Here is a 26,265-nt window from a genome sequence, read left to right as displayed (position 1 = left end):
CCACTTCATTTCTCAAACACACTTCTATTTATCACAAGAAGTATTGCATCCTTCCTTCCTTAACTGAGTTTCTTAGTAATCATACCAAAAAAACTTGCTTGAAGTCCTTCAAGAAAACCTCTGTAGATTGTCATACTGGAAATTAATTGCATTAGTGCTGAATACAGCAGACAAGAGGATGGGTTAGCAATATATTTTTCAAGAAGGGCATTCCATACTTATTGTAGGAGTTTTGGAGGCAGAAGTGTTGTAGGGTGAATTGTTAGGAAATGGGGTGAAAGGGGGCCAGAAACATGAAGGTAAGATGATGTAGGGAAGAGAATAGTGTTGAGAGTAGGAGTGACTGTGGTGACAAAGTTTACATTTGTAAAATGAATTGTATAAAAGAGAGGAATGGATTAAGTTTAGGATTTGGGAGGGAATAAAAGTTGTAAATGTGATGATCAGGTAGGGTCACCTCAGTTGAAATGATGGATAAAAGAAAGTGGGTGGCTAAAGAGCATGTTGTTGAATACTGAAGGCTGTCTTCTTAACAGGAGTATATAAACTGCTAAAAGAAATGGACAGGAAAATGTAGTCAGATCTGTTGTGTTCACGCCCTTTGACATAATTCGTGAACAGTAATGAGTGAATCTGGGTGACTGTAGAGCAAGAACAAACAAACTAATGGTGAGGCTTTGTTCTGTTTTCTATTTTTAACACGTGTATCAATTAATTGAGAGTTACATATCCTTTGTTTTTCTTCACAGGTGATGCATTTATGCTGCTAAAGTTATGTAGCAAGCATGAATCAGCTGCCAACAGATACAATTTGTTTGTTGTCAAGCTCACAGGTAATCACCTCAGTAGTCAGTGTGGTCAAAGAATTGATAGAAAACTCCCTGGATGCCTCTGCCACCAATATAGAGGTCAGACTGGTAAGTCTTTTCATGTAGTTTCTGGTGGGTAATGTTTTGAGGACCATTTAAGACACTGTACCATATTTCATCCGAACAATATTTTTTATCTCATGCATATGCTTATTAATGAAAGAGATTATTGGAAGATGGTGAGGAAGAAAATTGAAATTGCTATTGGCTGTAGCCTTTGTTGACAGTAGAAGAACTGAGCTGCACACATACATCAGCATTTCTTGAATACTAGTTAGTGTGCAGTCACAGGCAACTAGATAAAGGTTAGTGCCTGTTACCAGCACAATTGATATTCTTTATGTGCACATTGGCTAACTGTTTCATTAAGGTAGGTTGTATGTAAAGGAGAGAAAAAATAAGAGCCACCGTTAGCTAGCCTGTTTCAGAATTCAGCTTTACCAGTTGGAATGCTTAATTGTTGTGAGTAACGAATGGGTAAATGTACTTGACTGATATTAAGAGGAATACTGTCAAGGAGTAGTGAAACATGCTTTTTTTTTAACAATCTTGGTGTGGCCACCACTGTAACACTTGTGGTGCGAATTATTCAGGTTCTTGTTAGTTAGAAGGCCACTTGAAATAAATAGTTTTTGTCTTAGAAGTGTAAATGGGCTTGGCACCAGATTGACTATTAGAATAATGGAGTTAAGTTACTACAGAAGTGGAGGGTGCACATTATTGTTTATACTGCATTTTCACAGGAAATAAATGTGATGGTGGTAGGGTGAGGTATGTGGGAGGCATCCTCTGGTGTTATGTTAAAGAAATGGGTCAAAACCATTTTTTTATTTACGTTTTTTATTTGCGTTCTGCAGTGAAACAAGTTACAAATGCTCATAATCAGACTTGTACTCCAGTACTTTAAAAAACTGATCCACAATGCGACAATGAATTTGTAGCAAAATGTTTACAAACTGTTTTTGTGGTGTGTGCCCCCTACCCGTTCCTTTTTTCTTGTGGTGATATACTCAGAGCTTCATGATATGAAAAATGCAGGCTTCAGATAGAGGAATAAGCCATGTTGGCATCCTTATTATAGTGTGATTAGATAGCTTATGGAGCATACTTCATCAGTATACTGCAGTCAGAAAGTAAAAACATTTGACTGTGTAACATAACAGGGTTCAGGGTCCTTTTAAACAGAAACTTTGAAGAAAGCCATGCAGTGGAGTAGCAGAAACAAAAAAAATTGAAAAATAAATAGTATTTTTGGATGCATGAAGTTTTTACTTAAAATTTTTTTTAGAAGAATCCTATTTTACAGAAGAGTCATTAAACTGTACGAGTAGCAGACAGAAAAATACATTTATGGATCTAATGGAAGTTAGTGCCCATAGAAGTAATGCTCGAACACATTATAAAATACTTGTAGATGATGATTTTTAATGGACTAAAAACTATTTATTGGGTTGACTTTCATAGCTGTATTTCCTTATTCCAGAAGAGATTAAAAAGGGAGTATTTTCTCCTGAAAGCTGTCCTCATATGAAAAGTTATTTATAGCACTGGGTCTATGTTATATGTTTTGCTTTGTTGTCTTTACATTGTTACTTAATTTCTGGAATAAGCTGTCCGGCAGTTGGCACAAAGGATTAAAGTTGCAAGCTATTCACAACCATCATCTTGTAATCCAGGATTTGATTTCTTAGGCCTCCATTTGCCTACTCTGTGAATCTGAGATATTATTAAACCAGACAGTGCTCATAGGCGGAGTCTGAGAAAGGTCCATGCAGATCAGTACCTTAACCTACTCTGTGACTGTAAATAAGAATAAGCTAATAAATCAGTCTTGACCTTTGAGTAGAAGAGATTTACTTCAGAGTTTTATTTTTATTTATTTATTTATTTTTAAATTGAGGATGGAAAGTTTTAATTGAACAGACTTGCACCTTTAATGTTTTGAGTTTGGAAGTAGGACTAGACTTCATTGATTAGGACAGTATTGTTACCCTCTGACCCTCAGAACTGCATCAGATGTCTATAGGCTGCAGTGATTAATACCTTATCAAACATCCTATGTGATTCTTCCCCCTAATTGACATTTTTAAGAGATGCAGCTGGGATGACCTAGGAAACTCAGGTGTATTAATACCTGTACCAAAAAGGTGAACTGGATTTCCTCACTTGCAAGAAAGGTGCATGGATTGGGCAGACATTCTTAAATTAGGTTGTTCCTATTTCTGCAGAAGCCCCACCATAAGGCTTCCGTACTCGAGACCAGCTGCCAGTCCATCATAAAAGGAGTCAACAGTGACCAACATATTTAGAAAATATTAATGTATCCACCACCCTATCTGTGTAGATGTTGAACCATTTAATCCACATGGTGTGGTTATAGACAGGCATGTCAGATGAAATGCTACATATGGCTGAAGAGTTGCTGGTGGGTGCATTATTAATGGATAAGATTTAAACCCACACAGTTGTATCTTCCAGAAGAGGCAACATTATGGTCCATGAGATTTATAATGTGGCAGAATGTTTGGCCAGAGCAACAGGGTTGGGTCCTGTTTTTCCATATGCTTGGATTCCTGGTTACCGTTAACCCATTTTACTGAGAATACCATTGCAACTTTCCTGGCTATGCCCTTCAGGGGTATCCTTTTATATGGACCTGACGTTTTCTAATAACTTAAAAATGTGGAGGAGGTAGGTCAGGCCTAACTGCTATGACTGAAATTTTGTCCTCTTCAGAGTACCTTTGCCAAAATGCAGAGCATTCAGCACTAGATGTTGTCTTGGTTTGGTCCTCAGCAGCAGTAGCAGAATGGTACAGAGAGTAGGAAATCCCCAGATTTTTATTTCCATTATGGTCATGAACCCAGAAGCCAGGTTACTTGATGCTTGCCAGGAGGCTGTGGTCAACTGCAAGGCAGGTCACAGCAATCCTGAAACTTTGCATGACTGTCCTACTCTGGAAGCATTTGGCAGTGCATGGAAGAAAATGTCAGAAGACAGATTACTAAGGGAAGTGCTGTATAGAAGTTATACAGTACCATTTCTGCCCCGCTGACAAGATTTTGTTGGCTGCCTGTCCAGATATTTTGGCCATCAAAAACTACTATTATGGAAGGGGTTCTTCAAGCTCTTTAGCAAAAGAGCCATACAGGAGGTCCCAGCAGATCATGAAGGCTTAGGATTTTATTCCAGATTCTTTTTGTTGCCAAAGATAACAAAGCATCTCAGACTCATTCTCGGCATCACTGACCTTTTGACATTGGTATTTACACTTCCTTGCTTATCCAAAAGAGATTGGATATGCTTTTTGAACTTTCTACCTTCATGTCAAAGTACCCAAAGAGTTAGCATTGTTTAATAGCATAGAGAAATAAAGGATGGCTATAACTCAGATGACTAGAAGTCAGCTAGCAGTTTGGATAGTGCCTGCTCATTCATTTTAGGAGGATGGAGGTGATCCTTCATGCTGCAGTGCTGGGACTTACTGAAGAAGAGGGTATGCATGTGTGTGGGACCGGGAATGGATTTCGCTTTGTCGAGCTCCATTTGCACAGTAGACTTCATGGGGTATGTACAGGAACATGCACTTCATAGAAGAAGACATAGCAGGCCCTTTGCATTTGCCAGTTTACACATCACCTATTGGTGTAGGGGTTAGGATCATACAAAGAAACACCAGCGGATGTCTAGCCTCTTGCAATCTGCTCTTTCCCTATGTAAAAGGAATAAGCCAATCAGTTGCAAGAGGGATGTTGGTTGACAGACAAGGGCAAAAGATGATGTATAAAATATACTTAAGGAGGTTTGGGATGTTTCAGTTCAGAACCATACCTTACCAATTCAGAACTATCCCATTTACTTTCCCATAAGCCCTCAGGATGGTCACCAAGTACATGTTATTAACTGCATCCTGACAGAGAATGCAGGGAAGCAAGATTTTTCCCTGTCTGGATGACTAACTCCTTAGTGTTGAATCTCTGGAAGATCTGACTTATAAGACTGAATATCTTTTTAAGCTTTTCTGTCATCCCTTGGAATCTTATTCAGCTGCTTGAAATCCCAACTTACTCTTTCTTATCTGCATGTAGCAACATGGAGATTACTGTATGTTGAGTCCATAGGCAAGAACTTATCCCTTCAGCATGTAGTTGCTTCTATCTACTTGGCTCATCCATTTCCAGAAAGGCACATCTCAATGCTTTAGGGCTCATGTTAGCTTTCATTTTCATGGTTCCTAATAACAAACTAAATATGAGAGTTCTGAGGACATTTCATTTATTTCCATTGGTCCAAATGTCACTAGCATATCTCTCACCCACTTAAGCTATCAGAAGCCTGTCAGTCATAACTTTAGTGGTGGCATGATCTAATCCACCTACGATCAGAGAGTCTGTTCCATCTCCAGATTTGTCAGGATGCACTCAACACAGATTCATCTGTTTTAGGATGGAGGAGGCCTACAGTAGGCAGACTGCTCAGAGTAAATGGAAGCCTTAAGATTGTAATGCTATATCAACATCTTGGAGATAAGGACAGTTTTTCAGTTGATCCTGGCCCTTTTTGAACTCTTTCCCAGTGGAAGTTCTCACTGTTAAGTCAGATAACTTGGCTGTAGTCTGGTATATCAAGCAAGCAAACCGGAATCCATTCCTGCCTATTTTGCCAAGAGGTGTTGGTGGTCTTGCAGTTGGCTGTTTGCAACAGTGATTTGTTGTTATCAGTGCATATTTCCTTAAAGGACAGCTTTCTTTTGGACGGAGTTTATAGGTCCTAATAAGTACTAGGCTAATGGCCCTGGAGTCCTTAGAAGCATAGCCGTATGTATCTCGAGTTGCCCCAGTTGTCAGTGGTTAGATGAGTGACATTTGCAGAGGCTAGGGTCCATTGTAGTTAATACTGACTTTATCTGCCCAGTAGGGACATGGCTGCCGCTCCAGGAGTGAATTTATGGTCACCCATCCATTGATCTAGGTTGCGTTTGAAGAGGGTCAGGGATGTGCTCTGCTTCATATGAATTGGAAGCTTATGCCAGAGAAGTGGCAGTCTCTGGGAGATGTATCTTTCTCTCCAGCATGACCTGTTCATGTCAGAGGCTAGGTTAAGATCCATGGAGTGAGTGACTCTTGTGCAGTTTGATTTATGAATGTTTAGCATTTCCATCAGGGCTGGGTCTGAGACTGCCTGTAAGCCAGGCACAGGTCCTCACCCCTTAACAACCTGTAAGAGAAAGAATACAGTGACAGGGCTTTCAGTCTTTCTTTTTGTGTACCCTGTAATTTCTTGGTGAGAAACCTCTGTGGTCTCGCCAGTTGTTGCAGGTGTCTGTTGAGGTACATGCAAAAGGGAGCATTGTACTCAATTATTGGTCTGATGACAGCCTAGTATAATAGGGTTATAACGTCCTTAAATCTAGATCCGATACTTTTATTTATAAGATATGCCACATAGAAGGACTTCCTTACTACTTTGTATATGTCCTGAGTACCCAGATAATGTACCACTGGGTCTGCACTTAAGGGGGATGCTACCTATAATGTAATTAGCAGGGATATTAGCTTTCCCAAAAGGAATAATAATTTTTTAAAAATTTTTTTTTGCATTTAGCTTTAATCCGTGGCTTTGGCACCAATCATTTGTCTGGATTAACCCTGTTTGCAGTATATTAACATCATTGGGAGACTCAGTGATTGCTCCCAATTTGCAGTCATCAGTGAACTTGGTCAGAAACAGGCTGTTCAAGTTTGCCTGGACTTCTGAGAAGTAAATTCTGAACAGTAGGGGGCCCAGCACAGAACCGTTACGCCACTGGTGACTAGTCTTTTGTAAGAGGTGAGGTAACCTACTTTGACAGTATGTGTCCTGTTGGTAAGCCAGTTGGCTGCCCATCTGGTAATATAGGGGTTAATTCCCAATTAGGAGAATTTCTGTATAATACATGAGTGGGGATTATGTCAAATTCCTTGGCTAGGTCAAGGTATGTGATATGCACTATCTTTCCCACATCCAGGGCCTTGGTGACTTTCTCAGAGAAGTTAACCACGTATCTGAAGTAGTTAACTTCATTTCGTCATCATCCTGTGGGTTTTGGATCCAATACAGATCCGAGCTGGCAGCTTTCCAAGCTAGGATCCGAGCTCCAAGCTCCTCCCCCTCACCCATACTACACTGTAACCTCCTTTCAACCCTCAGATCTCGTTTGCCGCGGCTTCGCCAGGACGTGATCTCTGAGCTTCAGGCAGGTAGAGTGGGATCTTTTTGGTCTAGCTTTAACTGTGTGATCTAAGTGTGTGTGTGTGCGTGGTTTAGTCCTATTCCCTTCGTTTGTCCACAAAAAAAAAAAGTTTAGAGTTGTAAACTTTGTCTTAGTGTAGGCCTCCCCTTCCCGCCCTTGTGTGTGTGTGTGTGTGTGTGTGTGTGTGTGTGTGTGTGTGTGTGTGCTTCAACTAGGTTACTAGTTGGCCTTTGCTTGTTGTGGGGTGGCTATGTCGGACTCCCAGAAGCTGACTTTCTCTAAATGCAGAGTGTGGCCATAAGCTGTCACCAGCCGATGGTCACACTCTGTGCTTCGTGTGTTTAGGGGTTCCCCACCTTACTTCGGGCTGCAAGATTTGTGCAGCTTTTAAACCTCGGGCTCTGCGGGATCGCAGTGCCAAGTTGATTCTGGCTGGTCTTCTCCCAGTGGAATTGGCGGCTTCTTTCACCACGGCTGTGGCTGTACCAGCTTCTGGTCCCCCTCCCATGTCCCGGACTCCCACTCTCACTTCAAAACAGGGAGATAGAGAGGCCAGGAAGGGAGAAGCACAGAGAAAAATACAGGGAAAGAGAAAAAGAGAGAGAGAGAGAGAGACAAGGAGAGGGGTCATAAGAGGCTAGTGGCTCTGTCGGCCCCTCCTATCAAAGTGGTCTGTACCCCAGAAAAGGTGCCTAGGCTGTCTTCTCCTCGGCTCCATTCTCCAAGATTCTCCCCAGAGCCTGAGGAGGAGGCTCGGCCTGCTTCAAGGTCGTCCTCGCATCAGACCACCCGGCTGGTGTCGGTGGCGTCCTCCAGATCCACAAGAAACCTCTCTGAAGCTGACATGGACCGTATGATGAGAAGGTTCTTGCAGACTCAATTGCAGATGGGAGTGTTGCTGGCTACCCCTCCCGCTGGAGCGGGGAGTAAGACTCCAATGATCACCCCGATAGCTCCTTTTCAGATCCATCCCCAGGTTTCGGAGTCCCTGGATCCAAGGACCCCCGGAGTCAGGGGGTCGGCGCTGATGGTTCCTCCAACCTCGACGCTGGCCATGCCCTCGAGTTTGCTGGATCCTATGTTGAATCCGAGATCTTGGAGTCTAGATCTGGGCGTCTGATCCGAGGTGATGAGTGTATCGTCAGCTCCATTGTGGTCGGGACATACCATCCCTCTGGGCCCGACTGTTCCTGGCTCTGCTCCGATCCCCTCATCGGATCCGAGGGGCATGGCTACTCGTCCCACCAGTTTCAGGGAAACCAGTTCCCCTTTGGTCTTCGACATTGTGGAGAGGGTTCTCTCAGGAGGATCGAGACCCCTCACTCTTTCCTCAGAGTCCGCCCCTGCTCCCTCGCAGTTGAGTATGTCTTCTGTCATCCAGTCCTCCCAGGGACAGCCTGTGTCTGTTATGCCCCAGATGGTTCCCCTCGAGGAATGCAAAACTGTTTGTGAGTCCCCCCCCGAGGAGGTCCCTTGCAAATGCCAGTGCAAGAGGAGGCAAGAGGAGGCACATGGACCCCCCCCCCCCCGAGTCCCTTACTGAGGATACCGACTTGGAGGAAGAGGAAGGCTCCCTAGATTGCCTCCCGAAGATGTCTTCTTTGGAGACATAATGGAAATTCTCTGCCAGAGGGGAGGCTGGTCCGCCCAAAAGCCTTCCTCGGATTAGTCAGTATTCCTGGAGGTGTTCGACATAGGCCCATCTACCTCTTGGGTGTCCCCCTGGATAATCCTCTGGTGGACCTCATTACCACCAGAGCTTGGAAGTAACCGGACACTGTAGAGTCAATACCAAAACAGCCAGATAGTGTTGAGCCCTACTACTGACAAGCCTGCATGGAGTAAGGGTTCCTCAGTTGATAGCATGGTGGTGGCGGTGCCACCAAAAAGGAAGTGGCGCAGGAGAGTTCCTCGGTCCATCCTCCGGACAAGGTGTCTAGGGCAATGGATCGACTTGGAAAGCGGACGTATGCTTCAGCTACCTTTGCTGTAAGTGCGCTGAACTATATGGCCCGCTAGGGCGGCCGGGTCTGGTATTGCCATGAGGCGTCATGCCTGGCTCTGACTTTGCGATTTTCCGGAACCTTTCAAAGCGTCCTTTGCGAATGCCCCTTTTGACAGTTCGACCTTGTTCGGGAAGATCGTCCGAGGCACGCTAGTCCAGAGTAAGAAGGACGGGAAGATTCCTCTAAGCAAGGTGTGCAAAGCTTCCCTCATGGTGGCTTCAATCCCAGGATCTTTGAGAAGGATGCCGCTTTGTTATGCCCCTGCCCCAAGCCATGGTGACCACAGATTCCTCCCATCTAGGGTGGGGGGGCATTGCTCGGGCAGGGCTGTCCAAGGCACGTGGACCCCAAACGAGGCCATTCTGCATATCAGTGTTCTGGAGATGAGGGCAGTCCTTTTAGCGTTGCAGGCCCTTCATGCTTTTCTTCCTCTGAGAACTATTGTGATTCAGTCAGACAATATGTCAGTGGGCTGGTATATCAACAAATGGGGGAATCGGGTCCTATCCACTTTGTCGAGAGGCCATGAGAGTGTGGGAATGGTTGATCTCCACCAACCGTTTTCTGATAGCAACACACATCCCGGGTCGGTCCAGCATTTTAGCGGACAAACTGAGCAGGACTATCCTCTTGCCCTAAGAGTGGTCTCTGAACCCTTATGTAGCAGAACAGATCTTCCTCAAGTGGGGTCAGCCTTGCTGCGATCTCTTCGCATCGCCATCCAACGTGAAGTGCAGCGAGTTTTTTGCTCTGATTCCCCCTCGGGGGAAACCCCCAGAGACGCTCTTATCCATGCTTGGCCACCTGGTCTTCTTTATGCATATCCCCTGCTACCTCTCATGACAAAATTCTTACAGAAAGCTTAGTGGTTGAGGAGCAGGATTATCCTCGTAGCCCCATTCTGGCCTCATCAGATTTGGTTTCCTTGCCTACGGTCTCATCTTGTAGCTCCGCCCTGGATATTGGCTCCCATTCCAGATCTCATTTGTCATCCCTCGTGAATTCCTCTCCCGAATCTGGACAACCTCAAGCTTACTGTTTTGTTGCTCCAGTTCCATTAATTGCCAGGACTCCTGGTCTCTCTTCCCCCGTCAAGTCCATTCTGGTGGCAGCACACAAGTCCTCTACCAGAAAGGTGTACTGTAGTAAATGAAAGCGTTTTTCCATTTGTGCTTCTCAGAGAAATTTGGATCCTTTTACCGCTCCTGTTCCAGCGGTATTCGAATTTTTGTCTCAAATTTTCCAGCAGGTGGCCAGCTCTTCCACGGTGAAAGTCCAGCTGGCGGCTATATCCCATTTTCATGTAGGAGAAAATTCAGGTTCTCTAGCTGCTACCAGAATTTGTAAGACCTTTATCAAAGGTACTTTTCTACTGAGACCTCCTATTAAGCATCCTTTCTCTCCGTGGGATTTGACCTTGGTTCTTCAGGCCTTAGTTGCACCTCCATTCGAACCCACAGCATCAGTTGATTTGAAATTCTTGTCATGGAAGACAGCTTTCCTGGTGGCTATCACCTCGGCCAGGAGAGTGTCCGAGCTTCAAGCCTTATGTATGAAACCCCCGTACTTAGTTTTTCATAAGGACAGGGTGTCTCTCAGGACTAACCCTTCTTTCCTCCCTAAAGTCACTTCGAAATCAAACATCAATCAGTCTATTAATTTCCCAGTATTCTTTCCTAACTTTTAAAATAAAGGGGATACAAACTTCATTTGCTGGACTTTCACAGGCAGTTACTTACATAGGTCTAAACCCTTCCGTAAGTCTGATCAGCTTTTTGTTTCCTTTGCCAAACCCTTTTTGGGGAAAACAGTTTCAAAGATAACTCTTGCTAGATGGATCTCTCTCTGCATTTTGCAGGCATACAAGGAACATGGATTACCAGAACCAGTCAGGATTCATGCTCATTCTACTCGTTCTATGGCTACTTCTGCTGCATTTTGGTCCAGAGTTTCCCTGGATGACATTTGTTCAGCTGCTACCCGGGCTTCTTCTCACACCTTTATTACTCATTATAAGTTGGACATGGTGCCTAGAGGAAGGGCTTCTTTTGGCTCTGCAGTGCTCCGGAATATCCTTCCTTAAGGGGCCTCCCAAGAATTTTGGTAGCTGGAGACTCTGTCCCACAGGTTGATGACCAAATGAAGTTAACTAAATCAGATAAAGAAGTTATATACTCACCATAACATTCCATCTGAGTAGTTAGACTTCATTTGTCATCAACCTTCCCACCCTCCTTCCCCCTGACCTTGGTGGTTTACGTCTGTCCTTGGGCTCAGAGTTTCTGGGTCTGGTGAGCCTAGTTTATGTGTTCAGGTAAGGTTATGTCTCTTGGGTTGATGTGTGTCACGTTGTGGGTAGCAAATTCTATCTGAGGGTTGGAAGGAGGTTGCAGTGTAGTATGGGTGAGGGGGAGGAGCTTGGAGCTCAGATCTTAGCTTGGAAAGTTACCGGCTTGAATCCAAAACCCACAGGTTGATGACAAATGAAATCCAACTACTCAGATGGAATGTTATGGTGTTTACATAACTTCTTTTTTTAACACGCATGATCTGCTTTTGACGAATCCTTGCTGGGTTGGGTCCAGAGTTTGAATATTACAACAATATAAATATACGTTTCTGTAATCATATCTAATATGTATTAGTGTGTATAAAAAACCAAGTCATTTATAGTGCAGAAAAAAATTTAGAAAAAGTTATTTCAGAAAAAAAATAATCTGAAGTAGGATATTCATTTGTCTGCAACCTGTGGGTTATGGATCCGATATCGGATCAGCTATGGATCCAAGCTCTCAGCTCCTCCCTCACCCATAATGCCCTGCTCTACCCTCATGACCTCAGATCTGGTGACTGGATTTGTATTCATAGCTCTCAGCTAAGTGGTTATTTCTTACCTGTTAAAACAGAAAATTTAAAGTTTTTTGTGTATTTCTGTGTGAAAGTTTAGGTTTCCCTCTTTGATAGTTTTATTTTGAGTTAAATTAAGTAATTTTTGTGTGTCTATATTTGTTTAAGTTACTTTTAGTAGTTTTTTAGATTTGAATGGCTGATCAGCCCAAATCTATTTTCCTGATGGCCACACTCGGGGTTGAACACCTCACATCTGGTTGCTCCATTTGTGCAGGGTTCAACGAGGTCCAAGCTTGTCTTGGCGGGTCTTTACCGCCAGACTGGCCCGCCTCCGCCTCCTTCGGGAACAACTGGCACCCTCCTGCTCCTGGGACTCAACCTCCCTTCTGGAGAGGAGAGGGATGCTAGAAAAGGGAGGAGGAGAGAGAGAAGCGGCGGGCCGAGACCTCTGTCCCGCCGCCCGCCAAGCGAGCCTCCCCGGCCTCCGGCCGTCGGCCTCCTCTCTCCTCCTTCGGCTCCGTCCCCTGTGTGCTTTTCACGGGTCCTGAGGAGGAGGAGACCTCTCCGCACGAGGCGAGGGAGAGGAGGGACCCAGGCTACCCTCTAGCCCCCTCCGAGATCTACATATAGCCTTTCTGATGCTGATCTGGACCGGATGATGAGAAGGTTCATCCAGGCCCAGATGCAGATGGGGATCCGACCCTGCCCTCAGTGCGTCGGATCCGACCTCGGAGCCTGGATCCGAGCCTCGGATCCGGGGATCGGTGTGCCTTGTGTGTTGTGGCATGTCCTCCGATCCGCCCGCGCCGCCCACCCACTCTTCCGATTCGAGGGGGAGCCGATTGTCGGATCCTTTCGAGGTCGGCCTTTTGATGTAGTGGAGAGGGCTCTGTTGAGGGTCTCGGACCCCGGCACTTGTTCCGCCCGGCCCCGCTCCCTCTGCACTGGGCCAGGCTTCCACCATCCGCCCCTGGGACAGCCGTTGCTCCTATGGGACAGCCCCCAGAGGAGGTCCTTAGCCATACGTGCAAAAAAGGAGGCATATTGACTCCCCCGTCTCTCTACAGAAGACACGGACTTGGAGGAGGATGTCTTGGTCTGCCCCAAGTCTTCCTCGGACGAGTCCGTGTTCTTGGAGGCATTTGAACCCCTGGTGGACCTTATTACCACCAGGGCGTGGAAGAAGAACGGACCGGGAGCCAATCCCCAAGAGACCGGATAGGATCCTTAGTCCGCCATCCGACCGTAGATGCCATGGCGGGCGCCACAAAGAGGGAACTGGCTCAGGAGAGTCCTCAGTCCACCCACCGAGCAAGGAGTCTCGGATGATGGACCGCTTGGGGAAGCGGATGTTTAGTTGGATGCAGCGAGATCTTATTAAAGAATAGGAGGACAGAGTTCTGCACTCCACCCGCATGGCCACTCTTAGGTCAGTTACAACTTCTATGCGGCTCTCTCCTCTCCATGGAACGGGCGCGGCCAGAGCACAGGACTGGTCACTGGTCAGGCTGCGCTCCTCTCCTGCGATTTTTCTGAGCTCCTTCAAGCGTCGTTCGATGGTTCTGCTCTGTTTGGCAAAGACGCTGTCTGCCTTCTCTGCACCCCAGAGGCCCTATTCTAGGAACCAAAAGGGTCAGAAGAAGATGTGGTGCAGTCCCAGCCTGCTCGGACAACCAGTCCTTCCGTGGCAGAGGAGGACAGGTAGAGGCAGAGGGAACCTTTCTCTGATTGCCCGACTGCTCTACTCTGGAGGCAGTCGGGGCGTTCGGGGCACCTAGCGGCATGGGAGTCCATAACATCGGACCGCTGGGTTCTCCAAATCATATCCAGAGGATATCGCATTCCTTTCCTTTACCTTCCAAAGTTGAAGTCCCTCCCAGACGTCCCACCCGGCAGAAATTGGCCATCTGCTAAAGAAAAGAGCCATCCAGCCCGTTCCCCAGACCAGATCGGATCAGGGTTCTACTCCAGATTCTTTTTCTCTCTCTTGAATCTGGCAGTCCCCAAAGAAAAATTCAATGGTCACTCTGCAATCTATTCTCCTCTTCTGGGAGAAAATCACTGGATGTGCTCGATAGACCACCACATCCTGATGGACAGAGGAGGTTTCTCCGCCTCGCTGGGAGAGCCAGTCACTACAGTTTGGTCCTTTCCTTTGGTCTCACCACAGCCCCAGGGTGTTCACCCCACCTGAGGCTTCAGGGGTGCAGGTCTTCCCTACCTGGACGACTGGCTTCACCCGCCCCAACAAGGCATCTACTTCTATAGACTCCTTTCTCCATCTTGCTCCTTTCTGGGCATCACAATAAATACAAAGAAATCCAACCTGGCGCCCACACAGCTCTTAGATTTGGACAGAGTTCTAAATCTGCAGCTCCAGGTGCGGGCCATTCTCCATTCAAGTTCTGTTCCGGAGTTGGTCCTGAGGGCTCTAGGGTCCATGGCATCGGCTATAGCACTTCTTCCTCTTGCCAGGCTCAATATGCATTCTACAGTGGACGCTCTTAGTACAGTGGTCATACCTTGCTCTCCCATGCATCATCCCATAGCGATCAGCAAGGCTTGCAAGCGGTCCCTCTTGTGGTGGCTCCACTCCCGGATCTCCACAAAGGCCGCCCATTTTGTGCTTCTCCCTCTCGCCACGGTGACCACGGACGCCTCCGCCTCGGGTGGGGGCACTTTCAGAGACCTTACTGCATATCAATGTTCTAGAGATGAGAGCAGTGCTCTTGCTAGCACTTCAGGACTTTCTTCCTTGGGAACAATTGCAATTCAATCGGACAACATGTCTGTTGTCTGGTACATCAACAAGCAAGCCATGAGAGTTTGGGAATGGGCAATCTCCACCAATCGCTTCGGTCCAACATCCTAGCGGACAAGCTCAGTCGCACCATTCTGACCAACCCTTCATGCGATCTTTTGCTTCTCCCTCAAACACCAAGTGCGACAGTTTTGAGGTACCCCAAGAGACGCCTGGTGCTCTTCTGTATGCCTATCCACCCTTGCCTCTGATGCTCCAAGTTCTTCAGAAAGCCTCTCGGTGGGTTGCAGAATGATTCCTGGCCTCGACAGATCTGGTTCCCCTTCTAAGGTCTCACTCGGTGAATCCTCCTTGGATTCTAGATCCCATCCCGGATCTGATATCCCATCCATCCTGCATTCCTCCTCCGAATCTGGACAACCTGAAGCTGACCGCTTGGCTGCTCCAGTTCCACTCTTGATTAGGACTCCGTTAAGGCAATTTTGGTGGCAGCTCATAAACCATCCACTAGAAAGGTTTACGAAAAGTGTGGATGCGTTTCTTTGTATGAGGCGCAAGGGGCCTGAATCCTTCACGGTTCCTCTTCCTTTAGTGCTTGACTTTCTAACCACTCTCTTTATCGATGGTGCCAGCAGTTCCACAGTCAAAGTACAACTCATTTCTCACTATCACATTGGCCATGACTCTAATCCTCTTATGTCAGCCAAATTGTGTAAAATTTTCTTAAAGGTACTTTTCTTCTCAGGCCCCTATAAAACAAGCAGTTCCTCCTTGGGACCTCTCTGGTCCTACAGGCCTTGACTTTCTTCGAGCCCAGCGGCTACCGTGGATCTCAAATTCTTGTCCTACAAGACAGCCTTTTGGTAGCCATTACATCGCCAAGAGAGTTTCTGAACTTCAAGCATTATCAGCTAAACCTCCTTACTTGGTATTTCATCCGACTGTGTCTACCTCAGGACCAACCGCCCTTTCTTCCTAAAATCGCTCTGAAACATCAATCAGTCCATTAACCTCCTGTTTTCTTCCTAAATATGAAAACAAAGGTGAATATAAGCTACATTCACTAGATGTTCACAGGCAACTTAGATTTTATCTGAACAGGACGGCTGGTCATAGGCAATCCGACCAGCTGTTTATTTCCTTTGCAAAATTCAATTTGCAAGCCCAATCTCTAAAGTTTCTCTGTCCCGCTGGATTTCACAGTGCATTTTATTTATCATCAAGAGGGGAAGGTCTGCACCGGAGGGTGTTCATGCCCATTCAACCCGGTCAGAATCTACCTCGGCAGCCTTCAAGGCTAGGATTGTTCTTGCTGATATTTGTGCAGCGCACGTGGGCTTCATCTCATATTTCCCACTATAAGTTGGATCTTGCATCTAGGAATATCCTTCCATGATGGCGCCCAAGATTCAGGTAGCTGGGGACTCTGTCCCACAGGTTGCAGACAAATGAATATCCTACTTCAGATTTAGAAGTTATGTACTCACCATAACGTTCCATCTGAGTAGGTGTATTCATTTGTCTTGGCCTTTCAGTTTCCTGCATATTCTATGTTACCCTTTTTAGGGTGTTGTTGCTTTGGCAAACTCGATCTGAGGTCATGAGGGTAGAGCAGGGCATTATGGGTGAGGGGAGGAGCTGAGAGCTTGGATCCATAGTTGGAAAACCATGCCGGTTCGGATCCGATATCGGATCCATAACCCACAGGTTGCAGACAAATGAATACACCTACTCAGATGGAACGTTATGGTGAGTACATAACTTCTAATTTTGTTTACAGCTCAGAAAAAAAAGTCAGTGCTTTGCAGTTAAAAAAAAAAAAAAAAAAAAAAACTGTCATGACAGTTTTCATGTTTACAACACCAAAAACATGTTTATCCAATGAAAACCAGTATAAAAAACGCACAGAAATAGTGAATGAAGTAAGCTAGTAATGTATAAAAGTGTGCAGGTGTGTGCAAGAGCATGCACCAGTATGCTAAATGAGGGAATTACACCTATACTACATGGTAATAGTTGCATAAAAAAGTGTGTGTTTTGAATTTACCATTTAAATCTCTGGTGTGATGCAAGAGTGTACTAAATCTAATCAAAGCAGAACTGAAGTTAAAGTAACTAAACATGTATACATTTATATACATACTACACATAATTTTTTTTGTTTTTAGTACATAAAAATATTTCCTCAAAAATTCCCTAAAAAAAATACAGATTGTGTGTCAGCTTACGCAAGTTCAACACACTCTTAACAGAGCAATAGTAGTCAAGTCCTGGTTTTCTGAATGCATCTAATTTCAACTGCCAGCATAATTCTTTTTTCTCCAAAACACAGTTGACGCCCCCTTCACACTCATCCATCTCCACACAATCCAGAATGATAAATTTAAAACCAGAATGTCTGCCATGCTCTAATAAGTGTTTTGTTAAGGTGTTCTTCTGGCATTTGTATCTGATGTCTGAAAGATGACCTGAGATCTTCCTTTTCAGTTTATTCATAGTCTTACCCACATAAAATGCAGGGCAGTAATTAGACATGGCCCTATGTACAACTTTTTCAGTATTACAGTTACCACCTGATGAAGTTTTTACCATATTTTTAAGATAGGGGCACTCAAATGAGTCGCACTCCATCAAAGACTCACAGAAGGTGCAGTTGGGTATCCCACAGATTATAGTGCTCATGTCATCCTGGTGTTTCTTATTTTTCTTTTTCTTTTCCACATAACTACGTATGAGTCTGCTCTTTTTATGTACAAAAGTAGGGTGTTCTCTTAAAACCCTTACAAGTTGCTGATTGTCAGTGAAGATGGCCCAGTTCTCCTTAATAATGGCTTTAATTGTATTGAAATCACTGGTGAAAGTTAGAATGCAACTGTCCTTACTTTTCTCTGCTTTTGGGTTAGTGTGACCTCATTGCATAAGTCTACCAAAAGGCCTATTCCATGTGAGGTTAATGTTAATTTTAGAATCTCTAATGGGATCCAGGATCATGTGTAACTTGTTTGATTCATATCCTCTGGTTAAGAAATTATTTTCAAGATCATTCATATTTTTGAGAAAAGGGGCCAAATCTGCGGTAATGCATGCTAATCTGTAGCCTTGTGATTTTATTACAGCATGTTTAGTTTTTACTGGATGCATACTGCCTTTGTGAAGTAATTATTTCACTCCTGTTGGTTTCCTGTATAAGTTACTAATTAATTTTTCTCTGTCTTTATCAATACTGACAATCATATTAAGGAACTGCACTAACTCTGAGCTGATGGAGGTGGTAAATTTCAGGAAGGAGGTGAAGTTACTGATGTACTGGAGAAACTCAGCGAGTTTAGATTTCTCACCTTGCCAGACTATGAATACATTGTCAATAAAGCGAAGGTAGCCGGTCATAAATCTCCAGTATTCACTTGGCAGTACAAATTCCTCCTTCCACTTACCTTAGGTTATATTGGCCAAGCTAGGGGCCATGGCAATCCCCTCATCTATATGTAAGCCTGGCCATTGAAACTGAAAAAATTGTAACTCAATACCAAGTTTATTTGCCTCCCCATGCATTCAGTTTGCTGTTGTGTAGCATTATTTCTGCTGTAAGCCTCTGTAGCTGCTTCAATACAGTACATGTGTGGTAATACAGTGTGTTAGGGCGTCAACGTCAGTAGTTACCAATATGCTTTGTTCATTCATATACAGTTATTTTATTTTTCTTAAAAATTCAAGTGAATCTAAAAATAAAAGATGAGATGTTAAGTTGTCTATCTCGCCTTCATTCTTGCTGGATGGGTTCGGAGCCGACCTCGGCTCTGACTCGGCCACTCTAAAAGCTAGAGAGTTGGTTCCACCGGCTCGAGGCTCCCCTTATATCCCACAATGCTAGGCGTGTATTACCTCAGATCTCGTTTGCCGCTACAGCTATCGAGACGTGTTGCTTCACCGGCTTCAGGTTAGTGTAGGAACTAGTTTAAAAAGTTGAGTTAAAACCCTTTAATTTAGTTTTCCATACAGTTTCCCCTTACCTTAAAGGTCTTTTATCCCTTTAATCTAGTTTTTCTTTAATTTTTACCTAAGAACTTATAGTTCTTCCCTTAGGCCTTCGGGCCCTTCCTTTCCCTTGGAGTGTGTGTGTTTTCTGTAGGGAATTTATACATTAAACAACTAATTTCTTAGTTTAATTTCTATTTTTAGTTTTTTAAGTGTAATCGGTGTGCTTGTGTTTGTGTGTGGTTACACTTGTTCCTTGTTATGTCCAAGGATTCGAAGGTCTCAGGCTTCAAGAAGTGTGACTCATGCTGTCAGAAAATGTCTCTGACAGACGGTCACACTTCTTGTGTGTACTGCCTGGGACCTTTACACCTGCAGGACTCTTGTGCTGTATGCCATGGCTTCAGCCCTAGAGTCCTGCAGGAAAGAAAAAACAAGCTCATTTTAAGGGGCTTGCTTAAGCCTGAGGGTCCCCCTACTGCTACTTCGGGTAAACCCTCTAAGGCTCATAGGTCCTCGACTCCGGCATCTGAGTCGACGCCTAAGGCTTCGAAGCCTACTAAGACATCGGCTCCGGCTGGAGCCGATGAGACTCAAACTGCTACTCCTGTGGTTCCCTCGGCTCCGGCTGGAGCCGAGGCTTTAGAAATTTCTGAGTCGGCTCCGATCAGACCATCGGAGCCGACATCTAGAAAGAGGTCCAGGTCACCTTCCCTTGGCTCCGTTCATTCGGCTCCAGCATCTCCCTTGCTGTCTGAACGGAGCCATAGATCTCACTCCTCTAGATCATCGAGGCTTTCGGATCATGATCCTCAGAGGGTAGTGAGTCGACTTCTTAAGTCCGAGGCACTGGCCCAAATGCTTCAGAGCCCGACTCATCAGTCGAAGCTTGACCCTATTCCTCAAAATGTTCCTCCTCCGACTCCTTTGAGCTCGGAGCCGGGGCGTTTCGGAACCGAGACTGTGGTAGCGTCAGAGCCGATACAATTGTCTTCGGCTCCGTCGTCGGCTCCGATTTCTTCCTTGGAAGAATCTCGGCGCCGGACTTCCCTCGTCGGCTCCGAGGGGGTGAGTGGCATCGGACCCTTGTCCGACCCCGCTCTCCCTCTCGGTGCTTCGGCACTGGTGAGTTCGGCTCCGACATCGGCCTCGGAGCCATCGCTGTCGGTGCCGAGGGAGGTTTTCAGCTTTTCGGAGTGGGGACCTCTGGCTCTGCCTGACAGAGGTGCGTTCGAGGTCATGCGGAGTGTGTTGGAACCTGGTTCAACTCCACAGTCGGCTCCGTCCGTCCCTCCCTCTTCGGTGCCTCAGGTTATGTCTACTCACTCCCTCATCCCAGACCGCAGAGAGCCAGCTCCTCAAGAATCCCCTGTGGGGATCTCATCCTCTTCCGAGGCCTCTCCTGAATTGGCAGGGGAGCCCCCTAGGAAGAGAAATTGTAAGAGGAAGCATATAGACTCACCTGAGTCTGTCACCTCTGACACAGATTTAGAGGATTCTGAGGGTTCCCCCCGTTCCCCTCCTGAAGATGTCTCCTTTGCAGACATTCTAGAGATCCTGAAACAGAGGGGAAATTGGCCAGCCCTTAACCCTTCGGAGGATGAATCTGTGTATCTTGAGGCGTTTGGCTCTCGCCCTTCCACCTCCTGGGTGTCCCCTCCCTTTGACCCCCTCATGCAGGTGGTAGCTAAAAAGGCTTGGACGGCTCCTGACTCTGTGGACCCCACCCCCAGGAGACCTTCAAAGTTTATCACAGCACCAACAGATAAGCAGTTTCTGACTAAGGGAGTTTCTGTGGATTCTATGGTGGTAGCTGCTGCCACTAAGAAGGAGCTAGCTGATCCTTCAGTGCCTATCCATCCTCCTAACAAGGAATCTAGGTCGATGGACAGGTACGGGAAGCGGATGTTTTCGTCAGTGACCTTTGCTATGCGTTCGCTGAACTACCTCTGTCATTTCACTCGTCTTCAAAGAGACTTGATCAAGGAAGCGAGTGAGATGTTAAAGGATCCTACAGCTGCGGGTTTTCAGGATAAGATGAACGCTCAGCTGACTACCCTAAATTCTATAGCTAACTCCTCCATGCGCCTCCTCTCATATGCGGCTGATGGAGCGAGCAGAGCCGCAGGGACAGGTGTGGCCTTACGCAGGCATGCCTGGATGCAGTTATGCAATTTTGCGGACCCCTTTAAAACGTCTTTCACTAATTCCCCGTTTGATGGATCATCCCTCTTTGGTCCTCAAGTGAAAGAGACCTTGACGAGGTGCGAGACGGATGGCAAAACTCTTTCTGCCGTCGGAGTCCGTTTTTCTACTCCTTCTAGGCCTTACCCCAAAGGCCAGAAAAGTGGAAAAATGTGGTTCCGCAAACAATCTCAAGGGACCTTGCCTGACGCACAGAGTCGGTTCCCCTCCAGAGGCAGAGGAGGGAACAACATTGGTAGACGTCGCCCTAGGGGCAGGGGGGGTCCGCAGAACCAGGGCAATCGAGAAACTTTTTCCGATAAGCCCTTCCAGCATCCCTGAGGTGTTGCCCGACTGCCCACCTTCGGAGGCAGTCGGGGGAAGATTATCACTGTACCCAGAAGCCTGGCGATCCCTAACTCCAGACAAGTGGGTACAGTCCATCATTTCCGAAGGCTATTCCATTCCCTTCGTTCGCATTCCAAACCAATCCAAAAAATCCCTTCCAGATGTTCCACCCGCTCAAAGGGATCTTGCAGCTTTGGAAATTTCAAAGCTGCTTGCAAAAAGAGCAATTCAGCCAGTTCCAGCAGACCAGCAAGGATCCGGAATCTACTCCAGGTTCTTTTTAGTTCCAAAGAAAACAGGGGACTGGAGACCAATTTTGGATCTCAGTATCTTGAACAAGTCTGTCAAGAAAACAAGATTTCGGATGGTCACGCTACAGTCCATCCTTCCCCTATTGGGAAAGGGAAACTGGATGTGCTCTATAGACCTTCAGGATGCGTACTATCATATAAAAATGAACAGACGCTCCAGAAGATTCCTCCGCTTCAGGCTGGGAACCAGTCACTTTCAATTCAGAGCCCTGCCCTTTGGACTCACCACTGCCACCCGGGTGTTTACCAAATGCATGGCAGTGGTAGCTTCTCACCTGAGACGTCAAGGATTCCAGGTGTTTCCATATTTGGACGACTGGCTCCTCACAGCTCCTACCAAGCATCTTCTTCTAATGGCCAGAGACTACACCTTTCGCATTTGTCAAAAGTTAGGCATATCAATAAATTGCGAAAAGTCTGTTTTGTCGCCTTGTCGTGCTATTACCTTCATAGGCGCAAATCTAGACACAGTCAACATGTCTGCGAGACTAACAGATCAGAGAATAACAGACATACGCAAACTGGTCTTCCTTCTCTTCAACAGCAACAGAGTCAAAGCCAGGTTAGTTCTGAAAGTACTGGGGATTATGGCGGCTGCTATCCCTCTACTTCTATTAGCCAGATTCCACATGAGAATCCTTCAATGGATGCTCTTCACACAATGGTCATACCAGCAACTTCCGATGTCCCACACCATTATGATTACGCAAGCATGCAAGAATCATCTTCTTTGGTGGATGTCTTCCCCTCAGCTCTTCCTGGGAAGACCCTTTGTTCCTTCCCCTCCGGTTGCTACTCTGACAACGGACGCCTCCCTGATCGGGTGGGGGGGGCATTATCAGGGCAGAACTGTCCAGGGCATATGGCAACCAGACGAATGCCACTTGCATATAAATGTTCTAGAGATGAGAGCAGTGCTTTTAGCGTTGCAAGCCCTTCAAGACTCTCTTCCCTTGGGAACGATAGCAATCCAGACGGACAATATGTCTGTAGTGTGGTATATCAACAAACAAGGCGGAACCAGGTCCTATCCCCTATGTCGAGAAGCACTCAGACTGTGGCAATGGGCGATTTCTTCTCAGCGGTTTCTGATAGCAACGCACATCCCCGGGAAGTCCAATCAAATCGCGGACAAGTTGAGCAGAGCTATCCTCATGCCTCACGAGTGGTCTCTGAAAGATTCTATTGTGGAAAAATTTTTTCTCAAGTGGGGTCAGCCTTGCTGCGACCTTTTTGCTACTCCCCAAAACAGCAAGTGCAAAGATTATTTCACCCTCTTCCCCTTACCAGGCCAGCCCAGCAGAGACGCTCTAGTCCAAGTTTGGCCTCGGGGACTTCTGTATGCATTCCCCCCCTTTCCACTAATCTCTCAAGTGATACAGAAAGCTATCGCTCAGAAGGCCTCATTGATCCTCATTGCTCCTTACTGGCCTCGACAGGTTTGGTTCCCCTTTCTACATCAATTTCTGTTGGAGCAACCCTGGCATCTGGACCTAGTTCCAGATCTTTTGATCCATCAGTCGGGTCAGTTTCATCGCTCCCTAACATCTCTGAACCTCACTGCTTGGTTCCTCCAGTTCCTACCTTAGCCAGGCTTCCTCAAATATCTCACACTGTTCGAGATATTTTAATAGCTTCACATAAATCTTCCACTCGAAAAATTTATCTTAGTAAGTGGAAACGTTTTGCCTATTGGGCTCAAGGAAGGGACTTAGATCCTTTCACTGCTCCCATCCAAATGGTTCTTGATTTTCTAGCTGAACTCTTTCATGCAGGTTCATCTCCTTCTACTCTCAAAGTTCAATTGGCAGCTATATCTAACTTTCATGTGGGCATTTCAGAGTCTGAAATCATGTCTCACAAGCTTTGCAAAGCCTTTTTGAAGGGAGTTTTTCTACTCAGACCTCCTATAAGAAATCCTCCTCCTTCTTGGGACCTTAATTTAGTTCTCACTTCTTTGATTCTTCCTCCTTTCGAACCTGCAGCTTCCTGTTCATTAAAATTGCTATCATGGAAGACTCTCTTTCTGGTAGCTGTTACTTCAGCTAGAAGAGTTTCAGAACTTCATGCACTCAGCTGTCGACCACCATATCTGTTGTTCCATAAAGACAGGGTATCCTTACAAACCAACCCGTCCTTTTTACCTAAAGTAGCTTCTGCGTCTAACCTAAATCAAAGCATTGACCTCCCTGTGTTTTTTCCAGAATATTCTAATAGGTCTGAACAAAAATTGCATTGGCTAGATGTTCATCGTCAGTTAAAGTACTATTTGGATAGGACCAAACAATTCAGAAAAACTGACCAGTTGTTTGTCTCTTATGCAGAAGGCAGAAAGGGACTTTCTGTTTCCAAGGTATCACTATCCAGATGGCTAACATCTCTGATTTCCATTGTTTATGAAATTAGACACCAAAAGCTGCCTAACAAACCTAAGGCCCACTCCACCAGAGCTTTGGCTACTTCTATAGCCTTCCAAGACAGACTGCCTATTGACACCATTTGTGCAGCGGCTACTTGGGCTACTCCTCACACTTTCATTTCACATTATAAGTTGGATTTAGCTTCTAGGCATAGAGCTAACTTTGGTACCACTGTTCTCAAGAGTCTGTTCCGATAGGCCACCCGGGACAAGGTGCTAGGGACGCGGTCCCATCCAGCAAGAATGAAGGCGAGATAGACAACTTAACATATAGAAGTTATGTTCTTACCATAACGTTCCATGTTAGTTGTCTTCTTCTCGCCTTCTTTCTTGCGTCCCACCCTCCTTCCCCCTCGCCTGGACAGACCTAGAGGAGTTTGATTGTGACCTCTCTTTCTACCACCTCTTTTGCTATAGGTATATGCTCTGCTGTGCATATTTTCCTGGTTCAGGCTTCAGGTCACCTTTCCTCTTCCCCTTTTTATAGAGGTGGACTCTCTTTTCCAGTATTTCTGGTTTTATTATTAGCTGGGCCTAGCTCACAAACGAGATCTGAGGTAATACATGCCTAGCATTGTGGGATATAAGGGGAGCCTCGAGCCGGTGGAACCAACTCTCGAGCTTTTAGAGTGGCCGAGTCGGAGCCGAGGTCGGCTCCGAACCCATCCAGCAAGAAAGAAGGCGAGAAGAAGACAACTAACATGGAACGTTATGGTAAGAACATAACTTCTATTTCTTTTCAGCAAGAGGCTGCAGAATAAAATCTTAGTATATGTAAGTGGCCTGTGATATGGAACCTCCACTTGCAATAACAGGTCTGTAGGGGGGATCTTCCCTATTCTTATGGGGTTTGGGAATCCTGAAAAAGGGGTGAGGAGTATTCAGATACTCAAAAATGTTTTCACTAATACGTTCTTCATTAAGCATTGTTGTTAACTTATCTTTCTAGTCTATATATGCAGTTTTAACCTCCTCAAAGGAATTTTTAGAATAAAACTCAGGTGTGTTCAGCATGTTCTCAGTTTTCATTATATGACTAGCATCTGTAACCAGTATGCCCCCACCCTTGTCAGCCTTCATAACCCATCTGTTTCTATCATTGACCAAATTCTTAAGTGGTAATATCTCATCCTTTGAAATATTATTAAATGTAAGTTTTGGTGTTTTTTGAGAGACTTTCTTATGTTGAGCTCACATTTTATCTTGAAGGCTGCAAGTGTGGAATGCACTGGGGACAAAAACTACTGGGTCTTTTAATTTTTTCTTCAATGGGTTTATCTTCCTCCATGTAATTTTTCTCGTGAAAGACAAGTTTCAAATTCAGCTTCCTCACATATATTTTTAAATCAGTGATGGTCTGTGTCTCCTTGTTCCTTCCATGTGGTATGAATTTAAGACCTCTGTAAAGCACTTTTTCTTCAAGTGCAGTCGGTGGTTTCTTCAAATTATTCCAGATTTTGGGGGCTAATTCCATCTGCAGGCTTGTGGCGCTGATGGGTAGAAGTTGCTGTTCCCCATCTACCTCAGCTATCTCGACGTTGTCCACTGCTTCCTCCTCCAGTTGTACTGGTCCTCCCTTCATGGGTTCAGATGGTAGTTCACTTCACTCTGGAACCTCAGTGGCCTGTATCTCTGGTTGTAGTTGTAATTGTTTTGATGATAGTTCCTGTTCATGTGCACTTGGCTCTGGTCATATGAGCTGTGGGAGGTGTATGGTGGCTGGGTAGGATTCTGCTGTTCTCTAATGTCCATTTGTAGAGTCCAAGGTGTACTGGATGCTATCAGTTGGTCCTCCATTAGTCAGCCCCTCATTTGTCTTTCTGGTCCTGTGGGCATATTCACGTTGTGAAAAACCTGTTCATTCTTATCGCCAGCATTACCAGCCTGAGCATTCAGATTGTTGTCAATATTACTGTTGCCATTACTGGCATAGTAATTATTGTTATCGGTATTACTGATAATATCTGTAGGTGTATGTGTTATCCTGTTGTTGGCTTTCCTGTTAAAATATCTCCTGTAGTTCTGCATCCATTTCCACCGCCCCTTCTGGATCTATGCTTCATGAGACTCTGTGGATTATCTTGGGTCTATGTTAGATATCCGAACTTTCAAAAGTTTAACTGTCATATGGTCGACACCATATGATCAAACTTTCAAAACTTCTAACATCTACTAAAAAAATAAACTACACAACCTACCTGAACGTTTTAAGCAGGGGGGTGGGCAAGCTCCCTGCCCCCCCCACACCCCTCACTCTTTAAATATACCAACTCCGAGAATGCACTACAGTGCAGAAAAGGGAAATCTTCC

At 45.5% G+C, this 26,265-nt stretch overlaps 1 protein-coding gene across 1 annotated transcript in view; it reads left to right on the top strand.

Moving 5' to 3' along the window:
• PMS1 (PMS1 homolog 1, mismatch repair system component) overlaps nucleotides 1-26,265 on the top strand; it is a 2,357,833-nt gene that overhangs the window by 94,017 nt on the left and 2,237,551 nt on the right. The window contains exon 2 of the mRNA XM_044075169.1: nucleotides 750-917. Coding sequence (XP_043931104.1) covers nucleotides 786-917 — 132 coding nt within the window. The 5' untranslated portion in view covers nucleotides 750-785. The remainder of the gene's footprint in view (nucleotides 1-749; nucleotides 918-26,265) is intronic.

Source organism: Protopterus annectens, chromosome 6.part0 (assembly GCF_019279795.1).
Source record: "Protopterus annectens isolate FY-2018-M chromosome 6.part0, PAN1.0, whole genome shotgun sequence".
Classification (NCBI taxonomy): Eukaryota; Metazoa; Chordata; order Ceratodontiformes; family Protopteridae; genus Protopterus; species Protopterus annectens.
The sequence above is the reverse complement of the archived record's forward strand: the minus strand, read 5'-3'. Positions and strand labels throughout refer to the sequence as shown.